The sequence below is a fragment of the Typopeltis vanoorti genome, chromosome 13 (assembly GCF_054136105.1).
Source record: "Typopeltis vanoorti isolate ZY-2024b chromosome 13, IOZ_Tvanoo_1.0, whole genome shotgun sequence".
Lineage (NCBI taxonomy): Eukaryota > Metazoa > Arthropoda > Arachnida > Uropygi > Thelyphonidae > Typopeltis > Typopeltis vanoorti.
Window position 1 is genome coordinate 120228593 of NC_143561.1, and position 15952 is coordinate 120244544.

The window sequence follows — 15952 nt, forward strand, 5'->3', positions numbered from 1 at the left end:
ATCTCTCCCCACAGTTGAAGAGCGTGACCATGTAGTTTTGACATGGAGGATGAATAGACATGCAGGAGCATCAAAGAAAAGGGAACATATGTGGAATTATAAGGCAGGTGATTATAATAGTCTTAGATATCAACTTGGGACAGTTTTCCATGGAGGGCAGAATTGGAGGGGCAAGATATCATTAGTGCTTGGGAAACTGTGAAGGAATATTTGTTAGCAGCAATAGTAAGCTGTATTCCAAGAGTGAAGAAGAGGACACAATTTGGAGTAAAGTAGATGACAAACAATATTAAAAGGAACTGCAGGTGAAAAAGAGATTATCAAAGAGATATAAGGAGAGGGGTGGAGAGCAGATGCATGAAGAATATAAGACTCAGGCCAGGAGAGTGACTAGTATGCTGAGAAAGGCAAAACTGGAATATGAGAAGAGAATGGCACTAAGATCCAAAGAAAATCCTAGGGAATTTTTTAGCTATGTAGCCAGTAGGCGAAGAAACGATTGTGGAAGAATGACATTGCGGGATAAAAATGGGAATAGAGCGAGTGATGCAGAGGACATAGTGGAGTTGTTCAATGAGTACTTTATTGGCGTATTTCATCCTGAGAAGGTTTTCATACTAGAGGGATAGGGCAGGTTCAGAGGTGCAAGAAGAGAGTGTGTTCCAAATACTGAGTACTCTGAATACCAGTAAAGCTGTTGGACTGGATGGCATTTCACCATGGGTTTTGAGAGAATGTGCTAAAGAAATGATAGCCCCGTTGACCTGGCTTTTCAACAAAAGCCTGGCTGCGGGAAACGTGCCCAGGGAATGGAAGGAAGATAAGATAGTTCTATTGCATAAGGATGATAGCAGACTGGAAGTGCCTAATTATAGGCCAGTCTGTGTGTCATCAGTAGTTGTTAAGGTGGTCTTGGAGAAATTAGTGAGGGACTATATACAGTTGGGCAGATGAGGGTAATGTTATCTGTGAGAATCAACATGGATTTGTTAAGGGGTGCTCTTGCTTTAGTAATATGGTTGCCTTTTATAATAAAGTGACAAGAGCAGCTGATGAGGGAAAGGCATATACTGCCATTTTTTTGGATTTTGCAAAGGTGTTTGACAGGGTGCCGCATGATAGGCTGATATTTAAGTTGCAGCACATGGGTTTAAATGTTGGGTTAGTCACATGGATTCAAGATTGGCTGACTGATAGGTATCAGAGACTTGTATATGGTGCGGCAATATCAAGGAAGCAGGTTACAAGTGGGGTTCCACAGGGCTCAGTACTGGGACCTGTATTATTCAACCTTTATATCAATCATATTGTTCAATGGATTGCAGGGGGAAATTCAGTTGTTTGCAGATGATGTGGAGCTGGGAAAGTTTATCAGTAATAGTGCAGATGTGGGCCCCGCAAGAGGATTTGAATAAACTAGATAGATTGGCAAATGAAAGTGTTTAAGTTTGGGATACATCAATGGGAGGCTGCATACTCGATTGGAAGAGCTGTACCAGAGGAAGTAGGGGAAACAAGAGATCTGGGGGTGATGATTGATAGTAAACTGAAATTCAGGGGGAATATTGCAAAGGTGATGAAGGTAACCCAGAGGATTGCTGCAATACTGAGAAGGATGCTGACCTACAGAGACAGAAGAGTTATAATTCCATTGTATAAGACCCTGATCAAACAACACATGGACTATTGTTCTCAAATATGGTCACTAGGATTTGAAGGGAATAAATTAACTGTGGAAAGGGTGCAGAAGCAGATACCAAAGATGGTTTCAGGACTACAATGTTAGTTATGAGGATCAGCTGAGGGAATGTGGACTGCAGAGTTTGGTGAATAGAAGAAGGGGAGGTGATATGATCAAGACTTAAACAGGGTGGACACTGGGGAGTTCTTTCACTTGGTGGAGCAGCGGGAAGGAGCGATGACAAGGGGCCAGGAAAGTAAGTATGAAAGGAAGCTGTGAGAAAGAGTGTGAGGAGTGGTTTCTTTGTGTGGAGGGTGGTGGAACCATGGAGTGCATTGACTGATAGAGTGAGGAGAACAAGAATGGTCAATGAGTTCAAGGAGTGGTATGACAGACTTTGTGTATCCTATGAAGGACCTCCCGCGAAGAGTCTCTTGACTCCATGGAGGTCTGAATAATAATAATAAGAAGAATAACAATAACAGTGGAAATAATGTGCACCCTTGTCTCTTAACAGATTTAACATCAAACCAACTAACTTCTTGTACTTCAATTCTAACTTCTTACTTACAACTCAAACATAGGCTTTGTTTGCAGAATATAGCTGTAGAATTTTCAACAGGTTTTTCTTGGCACCTTGCCATATGCTTTTTCCAGATCCACAAAACTTACATACAGATCCTTGTTATATTCCCATGATTTCTCAACTATTTGTTTTAAAATGAAAATTTCAGATATGAGTAATATATATATAGTAGTAACAACAGGAGGGAGCAAAACAGCATTTCATCAGTTTCAAAATAACTCTAGCAAAGATCCAATCATTAAATAACTAATAACTAATCATTAAAGAAAAAAAAAGAATCTTATGAAATATGAGACAGTTCATGATGTCTTGTTTTGAAACAATGATACTATTATCAATAGTACACTTGTGAAGATATTACAGGCTTCAAGTTCTAATAGAGGTATATGTATTCCTTTATGTGATCATAACAATGGTGAATGATCAAACAGATAGGCAAACTTAAATTACAATTCAGTGTATACACTTATGATTTTTTTTTTTGTCAATGAATGTTGATAGCATTCATGTAAAACTGCACATAACATTTTGAAACAATTTAATATGGATAATAAACATATACACAGTAAGACTGTATTATCTTTGGTGTCACATTTCTTGGTCCTAGATATGCTACTTCCCCATCCCTATTCAGAATATATCCAGTCATAACTGTGTGTTACCTAAAATAAAATGAAATAAAAAATGAAAACATGATATCATATACATTTTTATCCTCCTTCCCTAAACATAAAAATTTGTAAGATTTTGAGTGTATAATTTTTTTTCCCTTTTTGTTATGAGCAATATCTAAGCATTTCCAAATGTTCTCTAATTATTTGTAAGATCTACTCTAGATACATGCATACCTATATACTTAACATATTAGTTATTCAATAAGTGAATAACTCCGGATATGTGATACTCATTTGTATCCTTTAAAGAATGGAAATTAGTAAAAGTATTATAGCAGCACTCCTACTCTTCATTTAGAGTTAAAAGAAATTACTGATTTAATTCATCGAAAGATTGTAAGATTCAGTATTATGCTTTCATCTGTAAATTATGCAATTATTGTAGGACCTAAGGGTTCTGCTCTAGAGGTTTGTTACACAAAGTATTATACCAATGTATCAACTTTCAGAGATGGCCCTTTGTCCTACCATCTGAAAACTCTACCCAGTGTCGATCAGGTAAATACTTCTTAACAACTCATGAATTAATCATATCTGTCTTTATCTGCCAAACTCTGCAGATTACACTCACTCAATCTTTTCTCACAGCTGACATTTGGCACACTGATGGTGACTTTTCTATTCTGGACCTCCATACACAATGTGTCGATACTTATTAGAGAAAGCCAATCTTCTTTTTCAACTTAGTAGTCTATCTACTGCTATAATTTAAATAACTTTTTATATGCAAATCAGGGAGTTGGGTTAGAAAACTGAAGACCACAGATATGAGTGTTCAGAGGAAACAGATTTCATTAGTAGCAGGACCATATTAAAAATGAATATAATTGGAAATAACTTGATATTATTATTATTACCTGACACCTCCAGGGAGTCTAAAGACTCATTGAGGGAGGGCACCTACTCTAGAACTCTCCATCTCCACCACTCAATCCACCAACTACAGTGAACCACATCATCTACACCAATGCCATCTACTGCCAACCACCACTAGTATTATCACAGACAATAACAAACATCTATGCCCAAGATGGGATTCGAACCCGCAGCCTTTTGGTGGGAGAATGCATACACTAACCACTCAGCCAACCAGGCTGGTACCTGTCTTCTTCTAAGAAAGGTGATATAAGTTATTTTAGGGAATTTGTTCACCTGTGAAAGTTTTTCTTTTGAGATTTCAGTTGAACTCAGTCATTCATTATAATAAATTATGGACACCACTATCGTGTCTTTTTTTTTTTTTTTTTTTCTTTCTTGCCCACCAGAGGTTAGACCAGTAGTGTTAAAGGTTAACCAAATTAGTGTCACTTTAGCATACTTCGTGTATTGTGACATAGCTTGTCACTTTGTGTTACCCAGCTACAACCTTTTGAAATGTGAACTTAAATTATAATCACCCTATATATGTGTATATACATACAGGGTATATAATATATAAATATATTTATATATATTTATTATTAATTAAATATATAATAATTAATTAATAATAAATAAGTCTCACTTAATAAGCATGAAGGTTCTGTCTGTGTGTGTAGGTTTTCTAAAAATGGAGATTTTGATATTTTCAGCGCATCTCGTAAGTTTTAAGTCCAGAAAGGGGAGACAGTCGTTGGATTCTAGTTCTTAGGTAAAATTGATTTTCTCATGAAACTTGTTGAGGTGGTCTAGAAAAAAATTGAGGTTGTTGACACCATGTTCCCAGATGAGGAATACATTGTCTATATAACGATACCATATTTTGGGTTTACGAGTTGAGGAATTAATTGCTTTTTCTTCAAAATCCTTAAGAAATATAACAGCAAGAATCGGAGAGAGCGGACTGCCCATAGCCAATCCTGAGTTCTGTTTGTAAATCTTGTTTTCAAATTTGAAGTATCCTGAATTTACACAGTGAGAGAGTAAGAAAAAGAATTTCTTGGATAGTTTGTTCTGGAGAAGATGGAAGACTTCTTGAGTATGTTTATTCGTGAAGAGAGAAACTATATCGAAACTTGCCATTAAATCTTATTTGTTGAGTTTGATGTCTTTGATTTTGGACATAAAATCAAAGACATCAAAGTAGGGGAGGTTTATGCCTCCAACGATTGGTCTGAGGGGAGAGTTTAATTAATGGATCTTTGGGAGTCCATATAATTGTGGGATTAGCAGATGAATCTACCTGAGGGAAAGATGGATGTTTCTTGGTAACTCTGTGGTGATTTTCAGTAAATTGTTGGTCCTATTGTGCAGTTCTTTTGTAGGGTCACTATTTAGTTCAGAGTCAGTGTTTAGTAGTTCCAAAATTTTGTTATGGGAATCAGATTTGTCTAAGATGACAGTAGCATTCCCTTTGTCTGCATGGAGAATAATGATGTCATTATTATTTCTTAAGTTTTTAATAGTTGATCTTTCAGAATGAGAAATGTTGTCAGATGGTGGTCGTATGCAGGATCGTCCCACATCCCATCATAATTCTACCTTTTTTAAAACAAAGTTGTAATAAATAATTATTCCCATCCACTTTCATCGGCAAAAGATAGTGTACTTGCTAAAGGTCTCAATTTTGTTATCGCTTCTACTTCCATACCTAAAGAACTATTCTCAAGATAGAAAAAGCAGCATTCTTATTACCAAACCAAGAAGCAAACCTTCTTCGTATGGAAGCTATATTCAACCTTAATCATGCAAGACCACCATCTGACAACATTTCTCATTCTGAAAAATCAGCTATTAAAAACTTAAGAAATAATAATGACATCTTTATTCTCCCTGCAGACAAAGGGAATGCTACTGTCATCTTAGACAAATCTGATTACCATAACAAAATTTTGGAACTACTAAACACTGACACTTACTCTGAACTAAATAGTTACCCTACAAAAGAACTGCACAATAGGACCAACAATTTACTGAAAACCACCTAAGAGTTACCAAGAAACATCCGTCTCTCCCTCGGGTCAATTCATCCGCTAATCCCACAATTATATGGACTCCCAAAGATCCATAAATTAAACTCTTCACTCAGACCAATCGTTGAAGGCATAAACTCCCCTACTTACAACCTATCTAAATACCTCCCATCCTTTTTAAAAAGCCTATCTGGAAATTCCTTTTCTCATATAAAAAATTCAGCTGATTTTGTGTCCAAAATCAAAGACATCAAACTCAACAAATAAGATTTAACGACAAGTTTCAATATAGTTTCTCTCTTCACGAATGTACCTACTCAAGAAGGCCTCCATCTTCTCCAGAACAAACTATCCAAGAAATTCTTTTCCTTACTCTCTCACTGTGTAAATTCAGGATACTTCAAATTTGAAAACAAGTTTTACAAACAGAACTCAGGATTGGCTATGGGCAGTCCACCCTCTCTGATTCTTGCTGATATATTTCTTAAGGATTTTGAAGAAAAAGCAATTAATTCCTCAACTCTTAAACCCAAAATATGGTATCGTTATATAGACGATGTATTCCTCATCTGGGAACATGGTGTCAACAACCTCAATTTTTTTCTAGACCACTTCAACAAGTTTCATGAGAAAATCAATTTTACCTAAGAACTGGAATCCAACGACTGTCTCCCCTTTCTGGACTTAAAACTTAAGAGATGCGTTGAAAATATCAAAATCTCCATTTTTAGAAACCCCACACACACAGACAGATACCTTCATGCTTCTTCCTATCACTATCCTCTGCAAAAATTTGGTATTATTTCAACCCTGGCACATCGAGCCAGATCTTTACTAACAGATGAAACAGAAATTGAAAACGAACTCCATTTACTAAAAAGGACTTTTGTCAACAATGGTTTCTCTCTTAAAAAGATTGATAAATTTTTCTCTTTCCATCGCTTAACTGCTATTGAAGATTCTCCCCAAGAGCTTTTATATCGTTGCCATACATCAGCTCTCTCCCCCCAAAACTGGCAAAAATTCAAAGAAATTCAAAATTAGAACTTGCTTCACTACGTTTTCACTGCATACTAAGTAGACCTAAAGTGAAACATCTCCCTATTCAGTATCCAGGAGTCTACAAGATTTTGTGTGAATGTGGGAAACCATATTACGGCCAGACAGCTAAATCCATCCTTTTACGTATGGAAGAACACCAAAGAGACATATCCTACAATAGGAGCAGGGCCAGCAATCTCTCTCTAGCCACGTTCTCTTCTCTATTAACTCAGATGAAGGCCGCCAACACCTCTGAGACTGGTGGCAAACTTCTAATATCCATGTGTGTTATGATAAACTGGAAAGAAAGATTATCGAATCTAGAGAAATATCCCTTAATTCATCCCATATTAACAACAGCCTTAGCTACAATCTTTTTGATGCACACATTGCCACTGTCCAGTATTGGTGCACTCGTGACAGCTCACGCACCTAGCCAACTTCAATTGGAACTCCAGCATGCATTCCTGTTTTAAAATGTATTATTGTCTTTTATACTAGATCTATTGATGTAATTTTATCATGTCTCTGTTATTTTATATAATTCTTTGCCTGTGATACCTGAAGAAGTTGATTTATTCAACGAAACTAGTAGTATCTTAACATTAAACCTTATTCTTTTTCATTCTCGGTATATAGTCATTCAAACTAATTTTATATATATATATTTACTAACAGTCTGACAATATTTTTGGAATTAGAACAGCAAATTAAGGTTATAACAATCAGTTTATTAGGCATAAATTTATTGGAAAAGCATATAAAAAAATAACTAAAATGTATGCAATAATTTTTAATAAAAATTTATATAGTGAATATAAAAGTCACAGCAAATATCATACCAAAAGAAAGTGAAAATGAAATGTAAGTGCCGGCCTGGTTGGCTGAGAGGTTAGCATATCCGTTCTCCAGCCAAAAGGCTGCGGGTTCGAATCCCAACGTGGACATGGATGTTTGCGATTGTCTGTGGAAATACTAGTGGTGATGGGGGTAGATGGCGTTGGTGTACTTGCAGTTACTTGTGGTTGGTGGATTGAGTGGTGGAGACAGAGTAGGTGTTCCCTCGATGAGTCTTTGGACTCCCTGGAGGTGTCAGGTAATAATATTTGCATACTATCTGAATATGTATAAAATAACCGAATATTACACCAAAAAGCACTGATCTCATTCATCCTCTTAGCCCTTACAATAGAATTCAGCAATGCATTCCACTCACCCACCACTTTCCATGAAAAAAAATCTACCCCTTCTTCACCACACTTTTCAAGGAAAAGAGAAATTCTTGTACTCCTCTTCTTACCCTTCACTTTGTATACTTACATCTATATTAATAAAACCCCCAAACCAACTTAACAGTCTATCTTATCACTTGTTTCCCATCAATCTGCTAAAACTCTACAATTCACATTTCTTTAGCCTCTCTCCATAACTAACACTGCAGAGTCCTGATGTTTCCTTATTCACTCAACTTTGAACTTGTCCAAAGTATGAACCTCTTGCACAGTGGTGTAACCACTTCCTTATATCTACTTGATAATATACTCCTTTTCATAGTAGCAATGTGCTTTGTAGTCTTTGCACACTGATGTTCAGACACATACTTACAGCATGCCCTCTGAACTTCAAGGCACGTTCATCATTCTCAGACTATGAAGCGCATCTATTCCACAAAGTATTTTAACTCATTTCTCACCCAAATGGTAGTCATTTCCTGTGTGGTGTCCTGTAGTGTAGCATAGTATAGTGGAGTACTGTTAGAATGGTCTCGCCTTTGACTGAGATTCCCACACTTCCCATTGGTGCTGTATAGAGTTTGGACTGGATCTCTTACCAGAAAGTCTGCCCTTTGCATGTCCATTTCTTCAAAATATATGATATAAAGAAACTCTTTCTCATGGACTTTTGGACTCCTTGTATAATAATAATGATGATATGGTGCTAGAAATATTTTTTTTTCAACCGAACTGGGTAATTTCAATAGAACCACCGAAGTATAAGCAATGTAGATTATCCAGAATGTCAAACACTACAACAAGAGTCAGGGTTCACACCAGAAGTATTCTTCCCTCCCACTATAACAACATCATACTTAACAGATGGCAATGACGCACTCTAGTTACTTACTATATAGCATTCCTATTTCAGAAATTTTTACAACTAAAAATCGTAGGATTAAAACAGATTTTTTTTATTAATCATTTATTTAGAAACAAGTTGGATGTTAGTTTCTAAATAAGCAACTGATAATAATAAGCATAATAATAATAAGTTCAGAGAGCATGATGTGCCTCTGAACATCAGTGTGCAAAGAGTACACAACACATTGCTGCTATGAAAAGGAGTATACTATAAAGCAGATATAAGGAAATGGTTACACCACTGTAAAGATTCCCCTGTCACAATGAGAATTGAACTTAGGCCTTTTCCAGTCGAATGGCACAACGTACTGTGGTTCTTCCAATTACGTTACAGAGGTGATTAATTATATGGTTTTTTTTCAATTGAAGGTGAGTTAGCCAATCTCATACAGAGGTAGCAGGGTTTTTTATCCTTCATACAGACAAATCGGCCTTCAGAACACAAGCAATTTACTGACAAAAAATACTAGTGGCAGTGGGCAGTAGATGGCACTGGTGTAGATTATGATAAAATAATAAAATGATGGTGGTAGTAGCAGTTGGTGTAGTTGGTGAATTAAGTGACAGAGATGGAGATTCTTGGAGTCTCTTTTCACTGTCATATTTCCATCTTTTGATGATCTGCCTGAACTTGTACTCTGATAGATACTCAAATGTATAATCTGTCATATTAGCAATCAGTATGCCTGACTGATTGCTAATATGACAGTCACTGATAACACCTGAATGGAAGTTACTTAATTCTAAACTACTACCAATTTCCCCTATTCTATGTAACTACGGTAAATTGACACATACATTCCCTTGTCATGGCCAACTATTAGCTGCCATCAAGTTCCTGTATGAATGCTCGGAGTTTTGTGTCAGGGTAAACAGCACAAAGTCTGAACCTTTCACAGTCTCCATTGGCCTCCGCCAAGGGTGTGTTCTGTCATCCCTCCTTTTCATAATATTTATGGACTGGATTGATAGGCACAGCTGAGGCAGTGAGTGTGTCAGAATTGGAAGATGTAGCATTGGACGTTTGCTTTTTGGAGATAACCTAGTTCTGCTTAGCTCTTCCACAGATGACCTCTAGCGGACCCTGGATAGGTTTGTAGCTGTTTGTGCAGAAGCCAGAATGAAGATCAGTGTGGCCAAAACTGAAACATTTGTGGTCTCAAGACAACCATCCCAGTGCACTCTACATGTGAGTGGAGTCCCACTGAGGCAGGTGGAGAAATTTAAATATCTTGGGTCCACATTCACGAGTGATGGAAAGTGGGACAAAGAGCTAGATACTCGGATGGGCTCAGCAAGCGCAATATTGCAGGAGCTTGGCTGTTCGGTAGTATTGAAGCGAGAGTTAAGCCAGAAGGCAAAGCTGACTGTCTTCTATACAGTCTATATCCCCGTCCTCACCTATGGTCACGAGAGTTGGGTAATGACCGAAAGAATGCGGACACGAATCCAAGCGGCTGAAATGAGGTTTCTTCGAGGGGTTGCAGGGCTGACAAGACTCGACTGAGTCAGAAGCTCTGTAATTCGGGAAATCCTCAATACTCAACCATTGCTTCTCCATGTTGAGAGATCACAATTACGTTGGTATGGGCACCTGGCCTGAATGCCACAAGAAAGGCTCCCCCAGCAGGCCCTCTTTGCCAAGCCAGAGGGTGGGATGCCACATGAAAGGCCAAGGACTCGCTGGATAGATTATATCCAAAACCTTGGGTGGACACATTTGGGAGTCCCACTAGAACACCTGAGCTTGGTGGCAGAGGATTGTGACCATTGGAAGTTCCTCTTCTATAATATAGGTAATTTCAGTTTTTTAAACAACCACAAATACAGAAGACAAAAGCAATGATTATTATCCAATATAGCTCTGACAAACCAAAGAACTAAACCAAATGGTAAGATGGGAAAATAAACTAGGATAGCCAGTTAAATAGGTAGCAGAATGAAATATGATTTAATAGTGAGAAATTAGTCCATAATTTTTTTTGAACAATTTAGTTTATTTAATAACTTTATAATTGTGACATATCATTCACATAAATAAATTATCCTTCAGGAGTGCTGCTATTTTTCTTATAAACATACAAAGCAGTTATCATAAGTATACAAAATGACATTCACTTGAAGAATGTCTGATAAAAGGAATATCTATACTCACTTTGATAACATTATCCTGAAACACTCAGAAATCCAACAGCATATTGTTTGAAGGTGACAGCATGGTAATCAATGCAATAAAGTGCTTTTAATCAACTATTGTATCAACCATTATTTAGTGAATATTTATAAAATTATCAAGTTATATAATGAAATCTGAAATATGTTACACTTATGGGTCAATATATCTATACAACTATGCTGATTTTCATGATTATATTTTAAATGTAACTTATTAGTGAAATATAGCAATTTTAAACAATCAAATTCTGATTGTTTATAATCAGATACATAAGAGATAAGATACAAAATATTACTTTAGCAATTGGAATTAGAGAAAATGGGTTTCAGATTCATATAACTTTATTTACAAACAATGTATGTGATTTTTAATCACAACATGTATTTAACTATTTCACCAATTGACATACATACTGTTACTTATCAGGACCACCAGAACAAACAAACAAACAAACAAAAAAGCTAAAAAATACACAGGAGACAGAAATTACATAGAAGAAATAGGAAAAGCTTCCAGTAATCAGAATAAAGGTTCTATGCTGTTATAAAACAACTTGTATTTCATTTGTATGCTTATCAAGAAGTTTGGTTCATTTAATTATTCAACAGTACTAATTCAACATACACACAAATAAATAAATAAATAAATGCAATGAGCAACATGGGTTTACTAAGGGAAGGTCATGTTTTAGCAACTTGCTCACATTCTATAACCATGTTACCATTGAACTAGCAAGGGGAATGGATACACCATGATACTTTTGGATTTTGCTAAGGCTTTTGACAGAATACAGCATGGTAGACCGTTGCAGAAATTGGAGAATATGGGTTTTGATTATAGAATATTAGAATGGATAAGATGATGGCTGACTGACAGATATCAAAAAGTGGTATATGGGAGATGTGAGTCTGCAAGATTTAAGGTAACCAGTGGTGTACCAAAAGGATTAGTGCTTAGTTCACTGTTATTCAATATGTACATTAATAATATTGGGAAGGATTTGACATACAGCTATTTGCTGATGATGAAAAGATAGAGGGTAATCAGGAATGCTGCACTTGCAGAATGATTTGAATAGGCTGGAATTGTGGGCATGGAAAAATGGATGTCAGTAAATATAAAGTCATTCACTTTGGCATGATTAGATATTCAATGTCGTATTATATTGGTGGGATTATGCTAGAAGAACTGATGAGGCTAAGGATCTTGGAGTGTTAGTAGATAGGAAATTGAAGTTAAATGGCCATGTAGCAAAGATTGCAAATACAATTCAAAAGATAATTGTAACGCTGAAATGTTCACATGTAAAGATAAGGATGTCATTTTGCCTCTTTACAAGGTCTTGATAAGACCTCACTTGGACTATTTGTGCAGGTCTGGTCTCCTGGTTTCTGTTGTGATTCTGATATATTGGAGAAAGTGCAAAGGAGAGTATCAGAAATGATATCAGGATTGTGGAACGCTGATTATGAAGACAGATCGAGAATTTGTAGACTTAAACACAAGCAAACAAGAGAAAGGGTGATTGAGACTTACAAACTTCTGAAAGGGTCATACAGGATTTCAGTTGGAGGGTGAGGAAAGAGCAAGAGGGCATCCTTGGAAGTTGAATGCCGGAAGAAGGGGAGTGAGGACTAGATTTTTCTCTCATATTGGAATGGATTGATTTTGGATGTTGTGAGTGCAAGCAGTGTGAATGAATTCAAGAATAAGTATGATAGAAGGTGCAAGTAGAATGTGGCCTCCCTCGATGAGTGCCTGACTCCATGGAGGTCTCTTAATAATAATAATAATAATTATTAAGTTAAGGGGATGAAAAATCTCTCATTATTTTATTTTTTTAATAATAATAATTAATAAATAAATAAATAAAATAAAGACAATAATTTTTTAGCTCCTGATATTTTGCTGGTTTCTAACCAACAAAATATAAGCACAAAAACACCTGTTGCAGAGCACCAAAGCACTAACAATCAAGCAATTGTGGACACAGTTAAAAACTATAATGGTAAAAAAAGAACTGATGTCATATCATGTATTCCTGAATGGATAGATTTAAAGCAGTTTACAGCAAATATGTTTTATTTTCTTCAAGGCGGTTGTTAAGATATCAGTCTGTCTGTCCACAAAACTATAGATCAAGGCACTTTAAACACTCCTGCATGTATTAAAGAATGGAGTTTTCTTAAGAGAATGAATAACTGTTGCTAGTTTGATATGCGGTTTAAAAGTGGCATAAAAATTATATTTATTTACTACTTAGATCATATTTACAGATGTATCCCAGATATAGATGATGGAAATAGTTTTGCTGTGAATCGTGTATGCATCAAGGAAGAGGAAGATGCATCATACATTTGTTTTTTTTTGGGGTGTGTGTGTGTGTGCGTTGGGGGGGGGGGGGGAATTGTAGCCATTGACTAAAAAAAGTGTGGCATATATACAATAAGTTCTGTAGCAACGGCTGTTTCATTAGAATAAAAAACCAAGACATTTTTATTCTAATGAATAATAAATATATATAAGACACAATTCAAATTATAATGGGCAAAAGAACTTGTGTTAGAACTAACGTTCTAACACAAGTTCTAATATATTAATATCTAATATAAGTCCCATTATAATTTTGAATTGTGTCTTAATATATATATATACAGTATATATCTTTTTTTTTTTTTTTCCTTCTAAGGAAAATACTGAGTATTTTTAATATTAATAATAATGTTGATCTTTTGGTAACTGTGGGCGAGATAAGGATTTTTGACTTGGCTTGCAGATACTTCATGTAGTGTTCCAGAAGCATTTTGGCAATGCATATCAAAGCAAGAGATGTTTGTAAATATCATTTTTAGAGAAATGCTGATTAAGAATTGCAAATAACAAAACATGAAATCCACCTTTTCCTTCTGTTTTTCAATGCCATGTCTAGAAGAGTCTCTATTTGAGCTGTAAGTTAGCAGTTAGAATTGAAGAGGGTACAGGAAGATGGTCTGATGTTAAAATGAGGTGTGTGACAAGGGTGTATGTTATCTCCGCTGTTATTCATTATCTATATGGGTCATATTATGAAGGAAAGTGATATTAAATCTGATATCAAAATTGGCAATGTTAACCTTAGCTCTTTACTTTATGCAGATAATGTTATACTTCTGAATAAATCCAGCACAAGTGTACAAGATTCCCTGACTAAATTGAAACTGAATAACTGTTGTAATAAATTTGGAATGAAAATCAACAATAAAAAGACAAAGACAATGAAATGAAAATAAGCAGAAACATTGAAAACCCCAACCGTTTCCTGACCCTACAGAACAAATAAAACATTTCAGTTACCTGGACACAATGTTTAGTGAAGATAAAAAATTAAACATGGAAATAGACAACAGAATTAGTAAAGCTGATATGGTAGGAAGTCAGCTGAAGAAATTTATACAGAATAAGAAAGAAACTAGTCACAACACTAAATTAGTTGTATACAAGACAGTATTCAAACCAATTTTAAATTATGGATCTGAGAGCTAGGTTAGAAATAAAACTCTTGATCAAAGACTAGAGACGACAAATATGAAAGTCCTGAGAAAGACTAGGTGACTGAACATCAATGGCAATATCACATTAAAAATGAGGATATCACTTAAATAGAATGGGAGAGAATGGCAAAACAAGTGCTCTTTGGCAGGAAAAAAGACTTAGGGGAAGACAAAGATGTCGATGGATTGATACAGTAAAAAATGCCTTCAAAGACAGAAATATAAACTCTGATAATGGTGGACTCTTGACAGATAACAGATTAATATGGAGGAAAATTGATTGAAAGTTAGTAATGGTGTAACTCTTTTTTCGTGCAGTACTACCATAATTATCCTGTACCACATACCAGATATGGTATGTGGCAAGGCATACATAGATTAGACTAGATCTTAGCGATCTGTAGTGGTGAATATATGACTACTATTGAACAAAACAGCCCATGCTGATAGAGAGCAAGAGAAGGAAGTGTTGTTAATGCACTTTGCAATATTGTTTATAACGCACACTTGATCAACTCAGATCTGCCCTATGGAGTAGATGAGTTCTATAAAATTTTTTTTCAGAATTGACAGAAATGATTAGAGCTTCATGACAGAAATCCCCAACTGACATTGCAACTCTGTAAACCCTGGCTACACTTCTGTGTAGTCGAAGTAAACAACTTGGTTTGCCAAAAGTCCATCCTGGCTTAAAATAATCATACTACTTTACGAGAACATATGATGTTCTCATAATATGATATGAGATATGCATTGTTCAGATGTTCATTCTGATGGCTGGATACTTTGCCTGGTTCTTTTGTTTGCAGTCCTCATGATGCCAATTGGTGAAATGAAGAGATACTCTATAATTAACTAATTATAAAGTACCTAATTAAAGTTGCACAAGTCTATAAATCTTTATATATATGTTTCTTAAAATAATCAATGAAATTTTAGTTGCTGTCCTGACATGATTTTAATAATACATATATATTGACTCTCACTATAGCATACTCACAGAGACCACACATTTGTTATAGTGGATGGTTTGTTACAGTAAATTTACTTTAACATAGCATTGTGCCTATAGGATTTGCTCGGGAATTTTAGTTCATTATAATAAGTGGGTTTACTATAGTGAAAGTTGGCTGTATCATTTTTTTTTTATAGACATATTCATAATGTATAAATAAAGTGTGCACAAAAAAAAACTGAGAAAATTCAGAATACAAATAGTCAATTCTCACTAGTAA

The 15952-nt window shown here is 35.6% G+C and overlaps 1 protein-coding gene across 1 annotated transcript in view; it reads right to left on the bottom strand.

The window, feature by feature from the left end:
* Positions 1-2788: 2788 nt before the first annotated feature.
* Positions 2789-15952, bottom strand: part of LOC150100502 (uncharacterized) — a 183695-nt gene continuing 170531 nt past the window's right edge. The window contains exon 6 of the mRNA XM_090402444.1: positions 2789-2929. Coding sequence (XP_090258570.1) covers positions 2913-2929 — 17 coding nt within the window. The 3' untranslated portion in view covers positions 2789-2912. The remainder of the gene's footprint in view (positions 2930-15952) is intronic.